Source organism: Acanthochromis polyacanthus, chromosome 15 (assembly GCF_021347895.1).
Source record: "Acanthochromis polyacanthus isolate Apoly-LR-REF ecotype Palm Island chromosome 15, KAUST_Apoly_ChrSc, whole genome shotgun sequence".
NCBI lineage: Eukaryota > Metazoa > Chordata > Actinopteri > Pomacentridae > Acanthochromis > Acanthochromis polyacanthus.
In genome coordinates, this window is record NC_067127.1 from 38,012,751 (window position 1) to 38,037,080 (window position 24,330).

The 24,330-nt window shown below is 41.6% G+C and overlaps 1 protein-coding gene and 3 long non-coding RNA genes across 25 annotated transcripts in view; 2 read left to right on the forward strand and 2 right to left on the reverse strand.

Annotated features, from left to right (window-relative positions):
- Positions 1-1,319: 1,319 nt before the first annotated feature.
- LOC127537613 (uncharacterized) lies at positions 1,320-2,808 on the reverse strand. Its single transcript, XR_007947337.1, has 2 exons — positions 2,585-2,808; positions 1,320-1,822 (listed from the first exon to the last, which is right to left on the reverse strand). It is a non-coding gene; the product is annotated as an uncharacterized LOC127537613 (long non-coding RNA).
- A 2,017-nt stretch (positions 2,809-4,825) lies between these two features.
- ubr2 (ubiquitin protein ligase E3 component n-recognin 2) overlaps positions 4,826-24,330 on the reverse strand; it is a 69,833-nt gene continuing 50,328 nt past the window's right edge. Inside the window, 5 exon segments of the mRNA XM_051959481.1 lie at positions 4,826-6,058; positions 7,245-7,346; positions 7,466-7,636; positions 16,390-16,524; positions 23,783-23,891. Coding sequence (XP_051815441.1) covers positions 5,917-6,058; positions 7,245-7,346; positions 7,466-7,636; positions 16,390-16,524; positions 23,783-23,891 — 659 coding nt within the window. The 3' untranslated portion in view covers positions 4,826-5,916.
- Positions 5,993-7,095, forward strand: LOC127537376 (uncharacterized). 7 transcript variants are annotated; one of them, XR_007946981.1, is made up of 5 exons: positions 6,044-6,163; positions 6,288-6,349; positions 6,474-6,535; positions 6,764-6,949; positions 7,004-7,095. It is a non-coding gene; the product is annotated as an uncharacterized LOC127537376 (long non-coding RNA). The 7 variants fall into 7 exon arrangements; XR_007946980.1 differs by lacking the exons at positions 6,288-6,349; positions 6,474-6,535 and adding exons at positions 6,350-6,473; positions 6,536-6,659 and having other exon boundaries at positions 6,144-6,225; XR_007946985.1 differs by lacking the exon at positions 6,474-6,535 and having other exon boundaries at positions 5,993-6,101; positions 6,226-6,349.
- On the forward strand, positions 16,531-20,394 carry LOC127537375 (uncharacterized). 16 transcript variants are annotated; one of them, XR_007946976.1, is made up of 7 exons: positions 16,531-16,958; positions 17,573-17,756; positions 17,845-17,890; positions 17,960-18,026; positions 18,073-18,184; positions 19,563-19,631; positions 19,747-20,394. It is a non-coding gene; the product is annotated as an uncharacterized LOC127537375 (long non-coding RNA). The 16 variants fall into 16 exon arrangements; XR_007946978.1 differs by having other exon boundaries at positions 17,960-18,003; positions 18,119-18,184; XR_007946967.1 differs by having other exon boundaries at positions 17,845-18,026; positions 18,073-18,162.

Here is a 24,330-nt window from a genome sequence, read left to right on the forward strand (position 1 = left end):
TGGACTAAGAGCGATTTGTAAAAGAACAAACGGATTAAGTGGCTGAATTAAGTAATCAAGTGGTTAGTAATATCAACCCGGAAAATCAGAATCAGAGCAGCTCAGCTGGTCACTTACTGTGGTCAAACCGTCTGTCAGAGTCTCCTCCTGGATGGGATGTGTGGGCCTTTAGGTGACTCCTTACAACGTGCCTGGACTTGCCGGTTCTGGAGCGGTGTATCGTCTTTATGGCAACGCATTGATGTCTTGCTGTGGGCGATCGGTTCGGGGCAAGTGGACCTGGGCCCTGTTTCACGAAGCAGGTTCCCTGAAAACTCTGAGTTTCTTAACCCTGAAATGAGGGAAACTCAGAGTTTTCTGTTTCATGAAGCGAGGTAACTTAACCCTGAGACAGAGGGGTAACTCAAGCCTGTTTCACAAAGAGGGGTAACTTCAACTCTCGGTCAGTTACCGCAGTAACAGACTCTATGACTCTAACCTGGTCACCAGCAGGTTTATCTGAGAAAACCTCCAGTTTCTCTCTGTCTCCGCCCTCTTTCAGCCACACGCTGTTTCATTTCCTCATTCATTCAGTCAGTAAGCGAGCGAGTTTTGGCGTAGAACAGCTTTTATTAACGATCCAGTGGATAAAGGAGCAGCATTACTGCACAGATCATTAAATATTCGTCGGTAGATTGTTATCAGACCGAGCATAAATGTTCTCGCATTTCCGGACAATTATCGGTTTGAGCGGTACCGTTTCGTATTCGTTTTAAGTCCATAATCTACATAAACAACCTAATCTGGAGAGTCTAACCTGAGCAACAGACTGCAGCGTGGTCAGCAGCATAAAGATTTTCACAATAGAATTCTCTTGTCTCCCTCCTTTAATATACTCTGATGTATCCTCTATACATTACAGGAGAGTTTGATGGCCTTCTGCTGGGTGACAGGGGTTACCATGACAACCCAGGCAGATGACCTCATACCCTGACCCTGAACCAGGCCCCCAACAGAACTTCAACCGGACTCACTGCAGGACCAGAGCCCGGATGGAGATGACCATAGGCCTGCTGAAAGCCCGTTTCCAGAGCCTACGTCTCCTCAGGGTGACCCCTGAGAGGGCCTGTGATATTACTGTGGCATGTGTTGTTCTTCATAATATTACCACTATTAGAGGAGAGCAACACCCTGCCCTACAAACTGAAGACCCAGATGATGAGCCCATCCACCTGCAGCTATCCAGGACAGCAGAGCAGTCAGAGACACCGTATGCAAGAATCACTTTAGAGTTTAAGTCTCCATCATCACCACCACAGCAAATAAAGACATGAGACACATTTCATTTGCTCTTCTTTATTTCCTACAAATAAACAGATAGTTCAGTTCATGTTCCAGTAGTTAACATAATTCACCTGTGACCATCACCACCTCTAACTTGTGCTCCAGTATTTCAGTTTCCAGATCTGCCCTCCTAATCTGTTTTTTGGATTCTTCTCAACAAATGCAGTTTGTAAATCTGTTTTACTGATGACTGGGAATACATAGAGGACATTCAATGATACAGTTGCACATGAATTCCACAGAATGAAGCTCTGGTGTTTCCTGAACATCCATCTCACTGTGTCAGTCTGTGCAGTGGAAGCTGAGGAACCATCCTGCTGCTGTCCAGCCATGCTCTGTTAAAAAGATGAGAATGTGCAATACTTCAGTGTAGGCTAAATGTCACACTCTATATTCCACCCAAAATGTGAATGAGAAGAGAACTATCAGTAACATCCTCTGTATGCCTTTCTGGATCCCCCTCTGTAAAGGCAGCAGACACAGTTTCATCCTCTTCATCCTAGATCAGTGACATGTTTCAGTAAACTTAAACTACACTTAAAGTACACTAAACTTACAGTTACAAGGTCTGTTGTGGTGTGAAGGGGCCAAAAGACAAAAAAAGACACAAAAGAGAACTAAATAATCATATATATATGATATACATATCATATACATATAAATGATTAGAAAGAGGCACATTCTTCATTCCACTATGATGAACCAAACCTTTATCAATGTAATCAGAACTACTGTAACCTGAACGGTCCGACTGTGGGATTCATGTGTTTACTGCTATATATTATGGTCTGTTCTCAGAATAACACATGCCCCATTAGACAGCAGGAAAGAAAACATCAGTAGTTTCTGACTGACAGCACTGTGATCTATATATGTGCATGCATGACATTTTATTCCACCGTTTTACAGGCATCTACTTTCTTTCTGTTGGCTGAGCAGAAGTCTATGTTAGTTTAAATAGGCTTAATTATTTAACAGGACATGATATGGATGCAGACATTTAGGCTGTGTGGATAAAACAACTGCACAGTCAAACAGCCACTTAATATTTAGGCTACTTTACAATGTAAAACATGATCAACATGAAGTACCTCCATGAGATAATGCCGAGGTCTGACCTGTTTGAACAATGTTTTTATATTTCATCTTAAGCTGCTGCCCTGCAGGATTTCCCCTAAATGAAATAACTTAATATTCTACCATTCAGACAGTTATTCCCTGTAATATTATTACGATTACAAAGGACTACATTTAAACTTACGCATTGATCCGGGCTGTTCTCCACGCCGTCTCTCTCTCTTTTGCAGCTGCAGCGGTGTTGCACTTCTTTCTAAAAACGTGTTCAAACTCGCCATATGAGCGCGTTAAAAACTTCCAGTTCAAAAACGCAGCCTTTCGCTTCCCCGTTTCCATGGTGACTCGTCGAATCGGGGTTCCATTGATGCTGTCTTTTCAGAGTTGCGGTGCACGCGCGTAACTCCGGGTCAAACTATCCATCCATCCATCCATCCATCCTCTGTACACCGCTTTATCCTCACTAGGGTCATGGGGGTGCTGGAGTCTATCCCAGCTGACTCTGGTGAAGGCAGGGGACACCCTGGACAGGTCACCAGTCTGTCACAGGGCTACATATACAGACACACAATCACACTCACATTCACACCTACGGACAATTTAGAGTAACCAATTAACCTCAGCATGTTTTTGGACTGTGGGAGGAAGCCGGAGTACCCGGAGAAAACCCACGCATACACAGGGAGAACATGCAAACTCCATGCAGAAAGATCCCAGGCCGGGATTTGAACCGGGGATCTTCTTGCTGCATGGCGAAAGTGCTAACCACTACCTCACTGTGCAGCCCCCGGGTCAAACTACTCCAAGTTAATTAAACCAACTCATATCAGCCGTTGTGAAACCAAAAACTCAAGAGTTTTCCATCTCAGAGTAGATCAACTCAGAGTTTCTTGAACCTGCTTCGTGTAACAGACCCCTGGACCAGCAGGTCTCAGGTGCTGTCAGCAGAGAGAGCAGGTGTCCGGTTGATAAAAAGTCACTTGGCTCTCAGGCGTTGGCCAAGTAAAAGAACGGATGTCGAAAGTGAGCAAAAAAGTCTAACTTTAGTTACAAAAATTAAAGATAGTCACCAGAGTTACTAAACTCTGAAACAAAGAAACTTCAGAAGGTGAAAAAAAAAAATGCATCTTAGGTAAGAAACAGTGAGATTCTCAGGTGTGGGCATCCCAGAGAGAGACAGAGGCAGAAGAGCCAAGAGGAGGGGGCTCAGCTGAATTCATCTGTGGGTCCAGCTCAGCAGAGGACCTGGGTGGAGGAAGGAAGTTTTCGGCGCGAGTTTCCACTTGAAATTTGACGCTCTCTGTTTCAAGGGAAGAGGCAGAGAGAAGGAAAATGATCCAGAACGGATTAAAATATGTGATATTTAACAAGTAAACGTGATCTATTCCTTACCATAATCCCTTTAAGTAACAGTGGAACACATGTTGGATTACGCAGGTTAACAAATACATTGGATTATTTAACTCAATAGAATGATATGAATGTGCTTCTGGATGGTAAACTATATGTCACAGTGAAGATATGATGTCATACATTTGGTAATGAATAACAAGAATGAATAATTAATAAATGGAAAATCATTCAAAATCATCGTATCCTGTGGAAGAAATTAAACATCATCTTTAATCTCTGGACTTCTGTAAGGGGTAGAATTGTCATTTTTGGATATGTTAGAGATGAAGTACTTTCTGTAACTTTGGTAAACCTGAAAACACAAAATACATCTCAAATATGAGTTTTGAAGATGTTCAGTTCCTTTAAGAAAGTGTGCCTCTCTGTGCTCCAGCAGAGCCGTAATTTATGGCTGTTATCTGATCTCAGGGAAAACAGATCTCCTGAGGGTGGGGGAAGGTTTGGTTAGAGCACAGATGAGGTTGATCCAACAAAGCATTTACAGCATAAAGTGATAGTTCGTGTTTATCAAAAAGGTTCTTCCAAGGTGTTTAATGTTCAGCAGGGAGCTCCATCCTTCTGCAGAAGGTCTAAATGTCCTTTTACTGTGAATGAAAACACACAGAGATTCATATGTCCCATGTCTCCAGAAATGGGGGTTGTTCTGTGCTGAAGGGAGAGAAGAGAGTTCTGTTCTGATCTGAGTTGGTCATGTCCTCTGGAATTCCTGTATTCCTACAACACGTTCTACATGACTTCATTTCTCAGGTTTTCACACATTTCAGTGTCGTTTGGACGTTTAAGGCGGTTTTTACCTGCTGCTTGTCATCAAACCTCAGAAAATTAAAAAGGAATAAAATCTGGACGTGATTCTCCACATGGGGACACAAATAAATCAGTTAGAATTCAAAGAACAGGAAGTAAAATCCAGCTGACTGAATCCAAATTCACAATAATCAGTGGTGAAGGAATAAATAAACCTTTAGAGAATCCTTACATTAAAAACCAGCTAATGTCTGATTCAGTGAAAAGTCTGTGAGGGTTTAAAGTCTTTTATTGGTTTTCTGCTTCTTATACAATATTATCATACATGTAGTCGTTTATACAGAATTCACATATTAACATCACGTGTGATCAATGACTTCCTGTCCATCAGCTGACCTCCATAAAAAACTACAAACACAAAATGTTTTTCGCTTCAAACAAAATGTGACGTTTAAATAAAGTGAAAACATAAAACAGTGACATCACACAGCACGCCACCAATCACCTCGTCAAATAAAAACTGATCACTCCTAATCAATACACAGCTCTGGTATGTGGCTGATCAATAAGACACAAACAGCTGATTTATTGATCAGTCTACTTTCATGTTTCACTCTGTTACCATGGAGACCAAAATTAATCAAACTCCGCCTGCAGCTACAACCATCGATCAATCAATCCATCAATCCAACAACCAATTAATTGATTAATCAATCAACTCATCAATCAATTAATCGACTGATCGATCAATCAATCAATCAATTTGGTTGGGTTTCTTCCACAAGACAAAATGAAGCGACTGTTCTCCAAACAGATCAATAACTAATAATCAATCAGTCTGAGGGCTGATGAGGTCATGTGACCTGCTGACAGATGATTTATCAATAACTGATCCAGAGATCGAGGAAAGCCTTCTGATTGGCTGACTGCTGATCAGATGTTGAATGGATGGATTCACATTAGAACTGGCTGCTACTGCCGAACATGGCTGTTGCCATGGAGACAGAGGAAGCACTCTGTGATTGCCCACAAGTAAAACGCATCTTCACAGCCAGCCAATCAGAAACCTGGGTGGTGGCGTACGACTTGTCATTCCACTTGAGTGACAGCTGCCGGTGGGCGGGGCTTGAGTTAGCAGAATGACTTCCTGGTTCTGTTTGAGCAGGATGATGTCAGCGAGACCGCCTCTCTCTGATTGGTGGACTGAGACACCCGAAAAATCCCTGAAAGCTGATTGGAGCGCTGCAGGAAGCTGACTGGTTTATTAAGGGAGGGTCAGATCATTAAAAAAGGGGCAGGGAGACAGCTGAAAGCCAATCAGCGACCATCTCTCTGAGCGAGGGGGCGGAGCCAGACCAACCCTCACAGGTGCTGCCAGTCGATGGCAACCAGCGTCTGATTGGCCTCCTGGGCGTGGCCGATGACCTCAGCGACGCCGTGCTGCCGCCACAGACGCTCGATCTTCCTGTAGCGCTCCGAACACAGGTGGAGGGGGTTCCCCCGCCTAGAGTAAACAAATAAACAAATAAATAAACAAATAAACACAGGTGGAGGGGGTTCCCCCGCCTAGAGTAAACAAATAAACAAATAAATAAACAAATAAACACAGGTGGAGGGGGTTCCCCCGCCTCGAGTAAACAAATAAACAAATAAATAAACAAATAAACACAGGTGGAGGGGGTTCCCCCGCCTCGAGTAAACAAATAAACAAATAAGTAAACAAATAAACACAGGTGGAGGGGGTTCCCCCGCCTAGAGTAAACAAATAAACAAATAAATAAACAAATAAACACAGGTGGAGGGGGTTCCCCCGCCTCGAGTAAACAAATAAACAAATAAATAAACAAATAAACACAGGTGGAGGGGGTTCCCCCGCCTCGAGTAAACAAATAAACAAATAAATAAACAAATAAACACAGGTGGAGGGGGTTCCCCCGCCTCGAGTAAACAAATAAACAAATAAGTAAACAAATAAACACAGGTGGAGGGGGTTCCCCCGCCTCGAGTAAACAAATAAACAAATAAATAAACAAATAAACACAGGTGGAGGGGGTTCCCCCGCCTCGAGTAAACAAATAAACAAATAAATAAACAAATAAACACAGGTGGAGGGGGTTCCCCCGCCTCGAGTAAACAAATAAACAAATAAATAAACACAGGTGGAGGGGGTTCCCCCGCCTCGAGTAAACAAATAAACAAATAAACACAGGTGGAGGGGGTTCCCCCGCCTAGAGTAAACAAATAAACAAATAAATAAACAAATAAACACAGGTGGAGGGGGTTCCCCCGCCTAGAGTAAACAAATAAACAAATAAATAAACAAATAAACACAGGTGGAGGGGGTTCCCCCGCCTAGAGTAAACAAATAAACAAATAAATAAACAAATAAACACAGGTGGAGGGGGTTCCCCCGCCTAGAGTAAACAAATAAATAAATAAACAAACACAGGTGGAGGGGGTTCCCCCGCCTAGAGTAAACAAATAAACAAATAAATAAACAAATAAACACAGGTGGAGGGGGTTCCCCCGCCTAGAGTAAACAAACAAACAAATAAACAAATAAACACAGGTGGAGGGGGTTCCCCCGCCTAGAGTAAACAAACAAACAAATAAACAAATAAACACAGGTGGAGGGGGTTCCCCCGCCTAGAGTAAACAAACAAACAGAATGAAAAGCAGCAGCTTCTTACTTGAGGCCCTGGTCAGTCTCTCCGTAGTCGTCCAGGTACGGTGGAGGATAGAAACAGCCCTTAGTTTTACCTGCTACAAACAACACCTGACTCTCTCTGACCCTGAACACACACAGGAAGCACACGGTAAACTCCACAGGTGAGAGCAGTCTATGCAGCTGTGTACAGGTGTGATATTTGTCATTGAAGCTAAACTACAGGAGTTGTTCCAGGTGTGTTACCTGAGGAAGAGGCCGAGTCCAGCTCCACAGGTGAAGGTGTGGGCGGTGCAGGCGCCGACATCCTCTCCGTCCACTTCCGTCTGACAGCAGTAACTCTGAGAGCAGAGCATGGAGCCGCACACCAGGCACAGAGTAGGAGCTCTGGACTTATCTCCACCTGACCGAGGACACCTGCACAGGTGACACAGGAAGCTCCCAGTTTTGAGTTCTTTTGTTCAGACATACGGTGAAGAGACAGATGTTAATTATCATCTTGATGGTTTCGGTGAAGCTCTCGCCTTCATCACTGACAGCCGGTAGACTGTGACAGCCGACATTTGCAGCACGCCCAGTAGATAATTCACATCTATCTCTTCACCTTACAGTCATGAGAAGAAATCAGGACACCCTATGAAATCCTGTATGTTTTTTTAAAAAACATATTTGGACATAAGGATATTTAATGTCAACTTTAACAATACTGAAAGATTCAAGTGACATAACTGAACAAGATGACAGTCATCAATATCCCCCCCCCCCCGCCACATATGATGTCTATGAGTCTATATCCAAAATAGTGATAAAGGGCCATAACTCTGTTAAATATTATAGCACAGGTCTCATTTTCGAACTTGATCAAGGTGTCCATAGTGTGAAGCTACACACTAAATTTCGTAATCCTAGCTGTAATAGTTTCTGAGAAAAGCTGTCCCCTTCATCTCGGACGGACGGACGGACGGAGACCAAACCTATATCCCCCTTTTCCACTTCGTGGAGGCGGGGGATAATAATTAAAACTGAAGAAAAGACTTTTTAAAAGTTTCTTCAAAATGTAAGAAAAAAAATGCTGTTTCTGGAGAGGAATAAATTAGGACACCCCACATTTATTCCCACTTAACATGACTAAAATCACACACAGCTGTTGTTGGAGCCCATTTCTATTAATTGATGATATATCAAATTATTATTATTAAGATGATGATTATTTAAATTATATTAATCATTTTGCTAATTCTGATTATTACTAACTGCTCACCTGCCTCCTACTTGTTGAGCCGTCCCACTCCCATGATGAAGGGAGAGCGATCAGCTGTTGCTTTGAGGGCTCTGCTTTTTGTGTTGGAGTGAGACAGTTTATCAGCCACTAAATTACGCTATTTTTGCATTTTTAGAAAGTCAACAACGGAGAATACTTAACTTGTGTTTACATAAATAAAACTTGTTTTTGAATCATAGTAGATCTCCGTGTGTGCTTATTAAATTAGTGAGTCGTAAACCTCCTCCTCAAAAGACGAATCGGACTGTTTTGGACGTCTTGTTTTTTGAAAGCAACAGCAGCCATAACAGCTGTATCACATCAGGTGCACGATTACAACATTGCTAGTCAGCATTTGGAAAAAGGTTTGTCCTATTTAAGCCTCAGACATTTAGCTTGGAGAGCTCCTGACTGTTGAAGTGAGAATAAACATCATGGTGAGATCAAAAGAGCTGTCTGAGGCCATCAGAAAGAAGACTGTAGCCACTTATGAGTCTGGAAAGAGATATAAAAAGATCTCAAAAGAATTTGAAATCAGCCATTCCACTGTCCGGAAAATAGTCTACAAGTGGAGGACTTATAAAACAACTGCCACCATGCCCAGGTCTGGCCGTCCATGAAAGTTCACCCTGCAAGATGCTAAAAGAAGTCTCCAAAAACCCTAAAACATCACCACAGGACTTACAGCAGGATCTTGCTACCGTTGATGTGAAAGTGCATGCCTCTACAATCAGAAAGAGACTGCACAAGTTCAACTTTCATGGGAGGCGTGCAAGAAGGAAACTGTTGCTCTCTAAGAGAAACATGAAGGCCAGACTGAAGTTTGCCAGAGAGAACAAAGACTAAGGCTTCTGGAATAATGTTCTTTGGACAGATGAGTCTAAAACTGAATTATTTGGACACCAGAACAGAGGACATGTTTGGTGTAAACCAAAAAGAGCATTCCAGGGAAAAAACCTCATACCAACTGTGAAGCATGGAGGTGGAGGTATCACGGTTTACGGATGCTTTGTTGCAGCAGGACCTGGACAGCTCTCATTACAGAATCCACCATGAATTCTGCCATCTATCAGAGGGTGCTTGAGGATAATGTGAGGCCATCGGGGCGGCTGTGGATCAGGTGGTAGAGCGGGTCGTCCAATGATCGAAGGGTCGGCGGTTCGATTGCCGCTCTCGCCTAGTCATGTTGTGTCCTTGGGTAAGACACTTTACCCACCTTGCCTCCAGTGCTGCTCTCATACTGGTGTGTGAATGTTGGTGGTGGTCAGAGGGGCCGTAGGCGTGGATTCACAGCCACGCTTCCATCAGTCTGCCCCAGGACAGCTGTGGCTACAAATGTAGCTTACCACCACCAGAGTGAGAATGTGTGAATGAATGAATAATGGATCCATTGTGAAGCGCTTTGAGTGGCCAAAAAAGCGCTATGTAAATCTCATCCATTATTATTATTAAAAAATTAAAGCTGAAGCAGAACAGGACCCTGCAACATGACAATGACCCAAAACATCCCAGTAAATCCACCAAGGACTGGCTGAAGACTAAGAAATGGAGTCATGGGATGGCCGAGTCAAAGCCCAGATCTTAATCCCACTGAGATGCTGTGGGGTGACTTGATACATACAAGAAACCTCTCAAACATCTCACAGCTGAAAGAATTTTGTACTGAGGACTGGGGCAAACCTTCCTCAAACCGATGTCAGAGACTGGTAGATGGTCCGTGTATATTTTGGTAATTGGATTCTCCGTTCTGAAGCGGGTATTGAAAAACAAAAAACGAGTGGTTATAGATTTTCCTTTAAAAATACAAAAATTAAAATAGAAATACGAGGCGTTTTTCCTTTTCATGATCAAAAATGTATATACAAAATTTTAAAAATGCTTTGATTTTCATTTTATAGTTACAATAACAAAAAATAAAATCACTAAGAGACAGAACCGAAAAAAAACATCTGTTTTTCATTTTCTGAGACCGGATGTTGTCAACAGCAAGGGTGGAGCTGTGATTGGTCAGATTGAATCAGAGCCGAGGACTCTCTGCCCCGCCCACATTTACCAGCTTCTGCTGTTTATGGATGCTGCTGCTAACAATGTTAGCCTCCAAAAGTGGAGATAGACTCTACAGGTAAGCGTTAAAATCAACTTTGTAACTAGTTGTACTCTTCTCTACATCTGGACAACATCACATATAAAGCAGTGAAGTTACTGTAAGTTACCATCAGACTGTAACCTCTGATATAAACATGTTCTAACATCGGGTTTTAAAGTCGTTCTGTAAATCTCAAGTTACGTTTCCTAACTTTGTGTTCACACTGAGGCTAATCCCGGTTAGTCAGTGTTATAAACTAGTTATCTATTAGCTGTAGCTAAGTGTCCTGCAGGTCACAGCTGATCAATCATAATAGATCAGTCATAAGGGATCAATAACTGCTGTTCAGAGGTGCACTTCATTAATGATCAGCAGATAGAAATGAATCTGCACTAATGTTCCTCCACAGAACTCTGTTACTGATGAATGTTAATCTCTCAGTTCAGTTCTGAGTTCATATCTCTGTTCTTTGTTTCAGACATTTTTCTCTCTACAACAGTGTACGGTCAGATAACTGTGGAGCTCATGCTAATGCTAATGATACATTAGAATAAAAATAACAAACTTTATTGTCCATCTAAGGCAGTAAAATATTCTTTGGCCTCAACCAGGAAAACAAACATTTCTATAAGATTAAAAATAGGACAAAACACAACACTATTGTGTTCCATTCATATCCTGATGTCTTCACTCTGATATTTAAAGTTCCATCAGCTGGAATGAAAGAACCTTGGAGATCTTTTCCTCACTGTTCGTGTCCTTTCCTTTGTTCTGGATCATTGGGAACCTCTAGTCTGATGGACTGAGAGCTCCAGAGAACATGAACATCCAGCTGTGGTCGTCTGAACAGTCTTCTGTCCTTGAGGAAGAGCAGCACTGATGTCCTCCTCATGCTTCCATTAAGAACAATAATGCTGCAGATTCAGCTCCTCTCTTCAGAGTACAACTTGTCTTGTGACTGTTCAGTTTTTATACTTCTTTTTGTTATACTTTATTTTTATATTTTTGCTTTTACATTACAAAACAACAAAAAATGAACAGTTTAACAACAGACAGATGGGGCCATCATAACAGTCAGGGAGTTTGCCAGCATGTAAAATGAAGCTTACAGAGGTACAAAACAATATATAAACGGAAAATGAAGCGGGTTACATCAGGATCAGGGCAGACGAGACCATATTTCTTCAGGTCCTTTCTTTTGAGTCCTTAATGACCAGTTAAATCCGGAAAACAAATCACATAGATAAACTAATCAAAATACAGAAAAAAAGAGAGAATGAGTCTTTGTAAACACAGCTGAAGTAAACCAAAGCAGGAACATCAACATCACTCCCTACTGTAATATGACATCCAGTTCAGTTTTTATACTTCACTGTCAGCAACACATTGTTTATTTATCCATTTATCATGTGTTTACACATCTTTACAGTTCACAATTGTTAAATAATGCAGTTTTTAAATGTGTAATAAAGGAAATAATGAAGCTCTTGTCCTGAATGTGTTGATGTTTCAATGCTGCATATCTGCTATAAATAACATGGACTATTGTATTATATTTCTGCTACAGCAGCAGAGATGAAGTTAAAGGTGATAAATAGAACCTGTGAATACTAAGAACAGAGAATAATAAACTGCTGAAAGAGTTGCTCTGTCCTTCTGTCAGTGAAAGCTAAACAGGAAGTGGTTCACTGAGGATGTCGTCCATTCGGTCTGCTTCTTCACAACCAGATGAGGTTTTCCTTCTGTTAGCTTCACTCAGAAGGTCCTCACAGTGAACATGAGACACCTGAGATGAAGACAGACGTCACAGCATCAGCATCAACAGCAGAGGTTCATTTTAAAGTGACCCTGGAAAGATTTCCTCTGTCATATAGTTTTCCAAGCACTAAAAGACAGAAAGACCTGTAGTCACTTTAGCTTCAGGAGAGGATTTTATTATCCAGCTTATCTGTGCTGTAATTTAAATGTAATAACTGTAGCGTTCATCATTACTTTGGACATATTCTGGGAGGTTATTTTTCCAGTCTACACTGCAGGAATACGTACTACAACATGTGAATTAAACAATGTTAATCATTAGAGAGTAGATTTACTGTTTTCTCCAGTTTAACTTCAGAGACTCAGCAGATATTTAGGACTACTGACAACACAGAACCTTAACCTCACTGTTTGAATCACATTTAGGTTTTATAAACGTTACATTAATGAGAACCAGCGTCTCCACACAGTTTTAACTAAATGTACCACATTACACTAACACAACACACTTCATCTGTTAACATGAAACTCAACACAAACATCGTTAGCTTAATGCTACGTTAGCTTTAATCAGACTGAGCAGCTAGCTCGGTTAGCATCACTAACATTAAAGCTTATATTTACTGGATGCTAACTTTCTTCTCTGTTTAACACACACTGAAATAAACTCCACCAACATCTGGACTGCATGGCACACATTATATTTGACACTAAAGCTGCATATAAAGTGCATTAAAAGCGGCACCGATAAGAAAATAAACACTTACCGACCAATCAGTCCTTTCAGTGTCTGCTGGTAGAATCAGCTGAAGGTAGAAAACTGGTTAAAACAAGCCAATAGGCAGGAAAAGTGTCTCTGGAAAGGTTCTGCTTCTCCACCGATAAACCACCAGTGACCATATCAGAATTAATCCTTCAGACTGTCAGTCATTCCAGACGAACTGTCAATCAGGTAACCACGCCCCCTTGCGTCGCAAAACTTAATAAATAAAAAATCGATATTGATTTATTTTAAGATGGGCCACCTGATCTCTCATTTTGACCATGAAAACTAACAATAAAAACATTTATTTACAGTCTATGCTCCGTACTCTGTTTGGCTCCACCCTTGCTGATGACCACTTCCGGTCTCAGAAAACGAAAAACTGTCCTTTTTATCGTTTGTCTCTTACAGATTTTTTTTTTTTGTTATTGTAAATATAAAATGGAAATCAGCATTTTTAAAATTTCATATATCCTTTTTTGATCATGAAAAGGAAAACGCCTTGTAATTCTATTTTAATTTTTGTATTTTAAAAGGAAAATCAAATAACCACTCGTTTTTTGTTTTTCAATACCTGCTTCAGAACGGAGAATCCAATTACCAAAATATAAACGGACCGTAGATGCTACAAGAAGCGTCTCACTGAAGTTATTTCAGCCAAAGCGGGTAACACCAGCTATTAATGGGTAGGATGTCCTAATTTTTCCCCCATTAGAATATGTATTTTTGTTCATATCTTTTGTTTCATAAGAAAAACGAGGATCTTTTTTGTCGTTTACCTGCAATTAAATCATTTTCTTTTCCAGAGATTAATAAAAACAAGATTAGACATCGATATGTGAACATTTCTTAATAAAGAATTGAATATTTAATGGGGTGTCCTAATTTTTTTACGACTATGTCTGAACAAAAGGACTCAAAACTAATGTATCAACAAGAAGACATGATGAACGTTTTTGAGCTAGGAAGGTCCCAGACAGACCTCCAGTGGTTCAGTGGTGTACATATAGTAACATTACATCTCCTCCTGTGGATCTCAGGATCTGTGACCAGACTCTGGAACTCCTCCTCCTTCCAGCCAGATGATATTCTGATGTTCTGACCAAGTCCTCAGCCCGACTGGATGGACTCCACCCATTCTTTTAAAAATCAGAGCCCACGTCATCGCAGCTCCCATCTGTGGTGTGGTCCTCCAGGAGATCAGCTGGTGTGGTCCTCCAGGAGATCAGCTGGTGTGGTCCTCCAGGAGATCAGCTGGTGTGGTCCTCCAGGAGATCAGCTGGTGTGGTCCTCCAGGAGATCAGCTGGTGTGGTCCTCCAGGAGATCTTCTGCAGTCGTCCCACTTACAGGAGGTCATAACTTGGACTTGAAGTGCTGCAGACCCATTTCTATTCTGCCTTTTCTTTCCAAAATGTCCAAGAAACTGCTCAACCAACATCTCACAGACCACCTGGACACCCATAATGTCTTCACCCCGTACAGTCTGGTTTCAGATCAGCTGCATTTCTGCCTTACAGTTCTAAATGATACTGTGTGTGCCGCTGACAACAGAGAACACTGCAGCCGTTTCTGTAGATTTGGCTAACGCATTTTTGTCGATGGCTTCATTCTGTAGAAAGGTTATGAAGTTTTGGTTTTTCCACAAATTGTGAGAGTTGGTTCAGAAGCTATAGTTCTAGATGCAGTCAGTGAGGGTGGAGGATCTTCTCTCAGACCTTTTACCAGTTTGCAAAGGAGTTCCACAGGGTTCGATTCTTGGTCCAACACTCTTTAACATTTACATCAGCAGTATAACCATTCTGTAACCAGTCCACACATCTGTCTGTACGCCGATGACACCATTCTCTATACATCTGGTTCCTCCTCCACACTGCCCCGTCTGAGCTACAGGTTAGCTTTAACAACATTCAACATGCCTTTTCTGATTTTCTGTTACTAAACACAAGCAAAACCAAATGTATGGTCTGCAACAGAAACCTCCCACAAATGAAAAACCCAATCAAACGTCTCTCTGAACAGCTCTGAGATTTAATTCATGTCCTGCTATTAATATCTAGTTTGTTTTCTCTCATTTGAAACACGTCAGTCCTCTCCTCTCCAAAGTTACATCCAGAATCAGCTTTCTCTACAGCAACAAATCTTACTTCACACATTCTGACAAATCCCTTCTAGTCAAAATGTCAGTCCCTCTAATATTTGATTACAGTGACATGTTACATAGATCTGCTTCAGAAACCCTCCTCCATTAATTAGACTCCATTAAACCGCTCTACCTTTACTATTGGAGCTCCTTCAACACCCTCCACTGGTGAACTTTAATCTCTTTACTGGTTTCTGTCCATCAACCAAACCCTCACTGGTAAAACACCTTATCTGCTCATTTCCACCCGTACTCTGTGTTCCAACACCTCCTCACTCCCAAAGTTCAGTCCACTCTCAGTCAGTTTTCTGCTGCCAATGACTGGAACTCTCTACAGAAGACCCTGAAACTCTCCCCATACAGAACACTCATGTAAAGCATCAGAGAAACATCCAGGACCAATGCACCTGTTTTAACCCTTTAAGCTTCAGTCAATTCCAGTCGTTTTCAGTACAAAAAATCGCTAATATTCTATTTTTAAATCAAAAAAATGACAAAAAATACAGGGAATATTGGACGCACATCGCGAGGTGCATTTCCTTGAAAACGACCGATTCGTGGATTTTATACCGACTTCAGGACATGTTTTGGACAAAATAGTTTACTGGCTTGTGTTGTCTGATGTCAAAGGTTGGATTATGGCCGTTTTTTGTGGAATCTTTTTTTTCTGTGTGTAATAATAAACCCGGAAATGTGAGTCGCACTGTGTGCGTTGAAGCAGTGTATAGAGAACGGATGGATGAATATTTGTTTTTGTCGGACAAATGTGTTTTTCTCACCCGCTGTGGTAATCACATCTGAAAGTGGTTTATACCGGCGGATTCATGAGAATCTAAGCTTTCCATCGGTGTATAGTGTTTGTATAATCGTGTTTGCAGCCGTCGGACATTCTTGAAATTCCTATGCAAATTAGTAAGTGTACCGCCGGTGGTACACCTACGACGCACTGAAGCGTAAAGGGTTAACCTTTCTTTTTTAAAAGTCTTTGTTTGCTTTCATAGTACTGTGTGATGTGCTGTACAGGTAACCTGGTTCCTCTGACCAGGTCGGTATCCAAAGGACGACTAGTTCTCAACTAACTACCTGGAAATCAAGGTTAAATAAAAAATAAATACAATCATGTTAACCTGAATGTCAGTGTGTGTTTTAGTGTGTACTGACGTGAAGCTGGAAGCCTGGTTTATCAGGACGCTGTAATCTTCTGGAAGGTCAATCAGACGGTTTGACTCTCTGGGAAACCTGATGATGACTCCGCCTCCCTGCAGCGTTTGTCTAACACCTGGATGACAACACCACCTGAAAACACACGCACACACACACACACACACACACACAGGTGAGTCAAAAATAAACAGGTGAAGTCCTGCACAGATGTACAGCTGTAAAATGATCCAACCTCCTGATGTTTCTGACATTGTCTAAATGAGCAACATTCCAGCTGCAGGCGACTGAGTCAGAGGAGAACAGTTAGTTTATAGGATATAAAACCAAAGAAAAACATCAAGATTTAATTCATAATCCATCCAAAATTTAAATTTTTTTACTAAAAACAGGTTTCAGAATGATCCTCCCCCAATGAGGCTGTATCTTCAGGTCCTATGAGGCCGTATCTTCAGGTCTATGAGGCTGTATCTTCAGGTCCTATGAGGCCGTATCTTCAGGTCCTATGAGGCCGTATCTTCAGGTCCTATGAGGCCGTATCTTCAGGTCCTATGAGGCCGTATCTTCAGGTCCTATGACGCTGTATCTTCAGGTCCTATGAGGCCGTATCTTCAGGTCTATGCAGCCGTATTTTCAGGTCTATGAGGCCGTATCTTCAGGTCCTATGAGGCTGTATCTTCAGGTCTTATGAGGCTGTATCTTCAGGTCCTATGAGGCTGTATCTTCAGGTCCTATGCAGCCGTATCTTCAGGTCTATGAGGCCATATCTTCAGGTCCTATGAGGCCGTATCTTCAGGTCCTATGAGGCTGTATCTTCAGGTCCTATGAGGCCGTATCTTCAGATCCTATGAGGCCGTATCTTCAGGTCCTATGACGCTGTATCTTCAGGTCCTATGAGGCCGTATCTTCAGGTCTATGCAGCCGTATTTTCAGGTCTATGAGGCCGTATCTTCAGGTCCTATGAGGCTGTATCTTCAGGTCTTATGAGGCTGTATCTTCAGGTCCTATGAGGCTGTATCTTCAGGTCCTATGCAGCCGTATCTTCAGGTCTATGAGGCCGTATCTTCAGGTCTATGAGGCCATATCTTCAGGTCCTATGAGGCTGTATCTTCAGGTCCTATGAGGCTGTATCTTCAGGTCCTATGAGGCTGTATCTTCAGATCCTATGAGGCCGTATCTTCAGGTCCTATGAGGCCGTATCTTCAGGTCCTATGAGGCCGTATCTTCAGGTCCTATGAGGCCGTATCTTCAGGTCCTATGAGGCCGTATCTTCAGGTCCTATGAGGCCGTATCTTCAGGTCCTATGAGGCCGTATCTTCAGGTCCTATGAGGCCGTATCTTCAGGTCCTATGAGGCCGTATCTTCAGGTCTATGAGGCCGTATCTTCAGGTCTATGACGCTGTATCTTCAGGTCTATGAGGCCGTATCTTCAGGTCTATGAGGCCGTATCTTCAGGTCCTATGAGGCCGTATCTTCAGGTCCTATGAGGCCGTATCTTCAGGTCCTATGAGGCCGTATCTTCAGATCCTATGAGGCCGTATCTTCCGGTCCTATGAGGCCGTATCTTCAGGTCTATGAGGCCGTATCTTCAGGTCTATGAGGCTGTATCTTCAGGTCCTATAATTCAGTATCTTCAGGTCTTATGATTCCGTATCTTCAGCTCCTATCAGGCTGTATTTTCAGGTCCTATGAGACTGTATCTTCAGCTCCTGTGAGGCTGTATCTTCAGGTCTATGAGGCCGTATCTTCAGGTCTATGAGGCTGTATCTTCAGGTCTATGAGGCCGTATCTTCAGGTCTTATGAGGCCGTATCTTCAGCTCCTGTGAGGCTGTATCAACATTGCTTGTTCAAATGTATATATTGGAAATCAGGAGCTGTAATTAGTAAATGAATTCAAATATTTAGGAGTGTTACTAGATTCTACACTCTCATTTAAGAATCATGTCAAAATGATATCTGGAATTATTAGGTATAATGTGTCTAACTTTAACCAAATAAGACGATCTATTAGTGATCAAGCTGCTATGATGTATTTGCACTGTATGATCTTTTCCCATGTAAGTTACTGTATAACAATTTGGTCTTTGACAGGAGCAACAGTTTTAGAACCAATTAAAAGGCTTTATAAAAAAGCATTGAAAATCTTAGATAAAAAACCCTTCACTTACCATTACTGTAACATTCTCCCAAAATATAATTTGTTAACCTTTGAAAACTTTATAAAATTCAAAAATCTCTGTTTTATTTGTAAAACCTTACACGGGCTGACCCCACCTCCCCTCAAAAGTTATATAAAATATAGAAGTTCCTCAGTTACCACACGAGCCGTAAGCAGAGGTGACTGTGAGGCTCCACAGAGAAAAACTGTCATTGGTCGAAATGTTCTGTCTTATAAAGGCAGCGTACAGTGGAACAGTCTGCCAATGACAGTGAGGGAGATCCCCACCTTTACAGCTTTTAAAACTAAACTAAAAGATTGGCTTAGGTTAACCCAAACCTGTGTGCATAATTAATGTAAAATAATAAATGCACCTTAGAGTAATGTGCAATGCTCTATAGCACTTTGGGGCAATGTGCAATACACTATGGCACCTTAGAGCGACGTGCAATGCACTATAGCACTTCATGGGAAGTATTTTTAGAAATTATACTGTATATTTTTATAAACCAACTGAAATAATTTATATTTATTAGTATGTAAACCACTAAATGCACCTTAGGGCAAGTGTGCAATGCACCAAAACACTTAAAAAAGTCAATTTACTGTGATATTTTGCTTTGTTTGGGTGACTTTGCGGGGATCCTTTGGTTGATCTTCTATGGAGTATTGTGGATGTAAATTGTCCTTGTGTCTTGTCTCACTGTGTCTGTCCTACATATTGTCTCTCTATTGTTATTGTGATTTGTGATTCCTCTGTCCTCCTTTGTCCTCTTCTATTTGAGAACTTTTTATTTCATGTTTTATGAGACACATCACATCAACCTGGCAGGGACAACAGATGGAAATTAGCCTTTGGCTATAATCTGACATATTTACACTTGTGTTCATTAATATGTACTGTCCCTATGAAATAAATAAATAAATAAATAAATAAGTATCTTCAGGTCTATGAGGCCGTATCTTCAGGTCTATGACGCTTTATCTTCAGGTCCTATGAGGCTGTATCTTCAGGTCCTATGAGGCCGTATCTTCAGGTCCTATGAGGCTGTATCTTCAGGTCCTATGAGGCCGTATCTTCAGGTCCTATGAGGCTGTATCTTCAGGTCCTATGAGGCCGTATCTTCAGGTCCTATGACGCTGTATCTTCAGGTCCTATGAGGTTGTATCTTCAGGTCCTATGAGGCTGTATCTTCAGGTCCTATGACGCTGTATCTTCAGGTCCTATGAGGTTGTATCTTCAGGTCCTATGAGGCTGTATCTTCAGGTCCTATGACGCTGTATCTTCAGGTCCTATAATTCAGTATCTTCAGATCTATGAGGCCGTATCTTCAGGTCCTATGAGGTTGTATCTTCAGCAGCCTTTAGCTCCAATGACCTGCTGTAGATGGAGGTATCGTCTCTAACAAGCGTCAGGCAGCTCCTTGGGAATTTTACTCCATTCCTCGTGGGTGATGGTCTCCATCTCAGCGATGTTCTCAGGTCTACGTGCTGCAGCAGCTTTCTTCAGATCCACCACAGGTTCTTCATTGGGTTTCAGTCTGGAGGTAGTGATGTCCACTCAAGAACCTTCCATGCTTTCTTCTCTAACCAGTCTTTGTTGGTTCTGATGTGTGTTTGGGGTCGTTGTCTTCCTGGAACGTCCAATTACGCCCAAGCTTCAACTTCTTCAGGGACTGAGGGACGTTCTTGTCCAGAACATCCTGGTACTTCCTGAATCCATGGTGCCTTCAACACGTTGGAGATTCCTGGTTCCATCAGAAGCAGAACACCCCCACAGCATCCCAGATCCACCACCATGCTTCACAGTAGGCAGGGTGTTCTTCTCCTCGTAGGCCTCGTTCTTCCTCCCAAACGTTCCTCTGGTCCATAGAAAGTTATTATTGTGGGTGACTTTAACATTCATGTTGACGTAGACAGCGACAGCCTTACAACAGCTTTTAATTCATTATTAGACTCAATTGGGTTTTCTCAACATGTAAATAAACCAACTCATAGTTTTAATCACACTCTTGACCTTGTCCTGACTTATGGCATAGAAATTGAAGAGTTAACAGTATTTCCCCAGAACCCTCTTCTTTCTGACCATTTTATGATAACATTTCAATTTAAAGTAAAGGATTGTTTAGCAGCTGAGAACAAATATCATTACAGTAGGTGTTTGTCTGACAATTCAGTATCTAAATTTAAGGAAATAATACCCTCACTGTTTACTTCAGCAACATTTACTGATAAATCAGAAGGCAATTATTATTATTTTACCCCCACAGAAGTGGATTATTATGTTAATAATGCTTCAGCCTCACTGCGTACAACTCTTGATAGTGTTGCACCTGTAAAAAAGAAAGTTATATCTCAGAGAAGACTTGCTCCTTGGTATAATTCCAGCTGCGGACTTTAAAGCTGGAAAGAAAGTGGTATTCCACTAATTCAGAGGAAGTGTATGTGGCTTGGAAAAATAGTCTAGTAATCTATAAAAAAGCTCTTCGTAATGCCAGGACAACTTATTATTCATCTTTAATAGATGAGAACAAGAACAACCCTAGGTTTCTCTTTAGCACTGTAGCCAGGCTGACAAAGAGTCAGAGCTCTGTTGAACCTTGTATTCCTTTAGCTTTAACCAGTAACAACTTCATGAGCTTCTTTACACATAAAATAGTTATGATTAGAGATAAAATTAATCTGGCCCTTCCTACAAATGTCACAGATGCTTTTGAATTGGCTGTTAGACCTGATGAATCTTTAGAATTCTTCACTCCTATATGTCTCTCTGAACTAATTTCAACAGTTTCTACATCCAAACCATCAACATGTCTTTTAGATCCTATCCCAACTAGACTCTTCAAGGAGATTTTACCTTTAATTAATTCTTCAATGTTAGATCTGATTAATCTCTCTCTAGTAACAGGCTATGTACCACAGGCTTTTAAGGTTGCTGTCATCAAACCTTTGCTTAAAAAGCCCACTTTAGATCCAGATGTGTTAGCTAACTATAGACCGATATCCAACCTACCATTTCTCTCTAAAATTCTGGAAAGAACAGTTGCAAATCAATTATGTGAACACTTACAAAGGAATAATTTGTTTGAAATGTTTCAGTCAGGCTTTAGAGTGCATCATAGCACAGAAACAGCTCTAGTGAAAGTTACTAATGACCTTCTCATAGCATCAGATAATGGACTAGTCTCTATACTTGTTTTGTTAGATCTTAGTGCAGCGTTTGACACAATCGACCACAACATTTTGTTACAGCGTCTAGAACATTCAATTGGCATTAAAGGGACAGCACTGGACTGGTTTAAATCCTACTTATCAGATAGGTTCCAGTTTGTGCATGTCAACAATAACTCTTCTGAGCATACTAAAGTTAATCATGGAGTTCCTCAGGGTTCTGTCTTAGGACCGATACTTTTCACATTATACATGCTTCCTTTAGGCAATATTATTAGGAAGCATTGTATTAATTTCCATTGTTATGCAGATGACACACAATTGTATTTATCTATGAAGCCAGATGAAACTGATCAGTTAGCTAGACTGCAAGATTGTCTTAAGGACATTAAAACCTGGATGACTTTTAACTTCCTACTGCTAAATTCAGACAAAACTGAAGTCATTGTATTTGGCCCCAAACATCTTAGAAACTCGCTTTCAAAGCAAATAGTTACTCTGGATGGCATCACATTGGCCTCCAGTACTACTGTGAGGAATCTTGGAGTTATTTTTGACCAGGACATGTCCTTTAACTCACACATAAAGCAAGTCTGTAGGACTTCCTTTTTTCACCTGCGTAATATTGTAAAAATCAGGAACATTCTGTCTCAGAGTGATGCAGAAAAATTAGTTCATGCTTTTGTTACTTCCAGGCTTGACTATTGCAATTCCTTATTATCGGGTTGTCCAAATAGTTCTCTCAAACATCTACAGTTGATCCAAAACGCTGCTGCCAGAGTACTGACAGGAGTTAGCAAAAGAGATCATATTTCCCCTATACTTGCTTCTCTTCACTGGCTTCCTGTTAAATCCAGAATAGAATTTAAAATCCTTCTTCTGACATATAAAGCTCTTAATAACCAATCTCCATCATATCTTAAAGATCTGATAGTACCTTATTATCCTAGTAGAACTCTTCGCTCTCAAGCTGCAGGCTTACTTGTTGTTCCTAGAATTTCTAAAAGTAGAATGGGAGGCAGAGCCTTCAGTTATCAGGCGCCTCTCCTGTGGAACCTGCTCCCAGTTTGGGTTCGGGAGGCAGACACCCTCTCTATTTTTAAGACCAGGCTTAAAACGTTCCTTTTTGACAAATCTTATAGTTGGGGCTGACTGGGTGACCCACAGGGGTTCGGCTTGTGTCTTCATTGCACAGCTGACTCCTTCTTGGACGTCCCTTCGTTCTGCCTCTAGTCATGCTGCTATAGGCCTATAGGCTGCTGGGGGACTTTTCTTGACGCACTGAGCCCTTCTCTATCTACCTTTACATTTAATATGTATACCGTTATTGCAGTACATTCACTCTGTTTCCCCCTGTGCTATTTCTCCGAGTGTCCCTGGTCCCAGAGCTGGATGCTTCAGATCTGCGGTTGATGTTCCACCAGCTGGTCCAGTCTCCATCATGTCCACTGTGGGATGCTGCTGCTGACCTTCCTCCAGCCCTCTGCTTCCAACTGCCTTTTTCCACCAGTCAACTCTGCATTGCCTTCACTATACTGTTATGCTAACTTACATACTGTTTGAATTTTACTGCTAGCTATATATGGAGTATGTTTAATGTCAGAGCCGTACATCATCAGAGTAAACTATGAGTCAGTTTTCAATGTTAGCTTATACTTTGTCTGTGTCACATATCCTGTCATGCATATATCCAAATGTGTGTTGTGTTTTCCTTGCTTTCCCACCCCTCCCTCTTCTCCCATCCCTCCCCCTTGCCCTCCTCTGTCCTTCTCAACCCGCCCGGCCAGCAGGCAGATGGGTCCCCCCTATATAGAGCCGGGTTCTGCTCGAGGTTTCTTCCCTGTTAAAAGGGTGTTTTTCCTTGCCACTGTCTCCTTTGGGCTTGCTCTGGGGGTCAGGCATTTGGGTTCTGTAAAGCGTCTTGAGACGAGTTGACTGTAATTGACGCTATATAAATAAAATTGAATTGAATTGAATTACCTGTGTGTGTGTGTGTGTGTGTGTGTGTGTGTGTGTGTGTGTTACCTGTGTGGGTTACCTGTATATGTGTGTGTGTGTGTTACCTGTGTATGAGTGGATCCAGCAGTGTGTGGTTGTTGTGGTACAGCAGCAGCAGGTTGGAGGGCAGACTGAGGTAGCTGCACAGCGCCTCCCACTGACCAGGACCTGTACCTACACACACACACAAACAGATATTTGTATGAAGTGTTAAAACGTGGCCAGTCTGAGCTGCATGTCACACAGTGTTGTTTTTGTGTGTTGTGTTGCTGTTGTTGTGTTGTATGTTGTGTTGTTGTGCTGTATGTTGTATTGTTGTCGTGGTGTATGTTGTAATGTTGGGGTGTATGTTGTTGTTGTTGCGTTGCTGTTGTGGTGTAAGTTGTGTTGTTGTGGTGTATGTTGTGTTGTTGTTGTGGGGTATGTTGTGGTGTTGTGGTGTATGTTGTGGTGTTGTGTTGTTGTTGTGGTGTATGTTGTGTTGTTGTTGTGGTATAAGTTGTGTTGTTGTTGTGGTGTATGTTGTGGTGTATGTTGTGTTGTTGTTGTGGTGTATGTTGTGTATGTTGTGGTGTATGTTGTGTATGTTGTTGTGGTGTATGTTGTGTTGTTG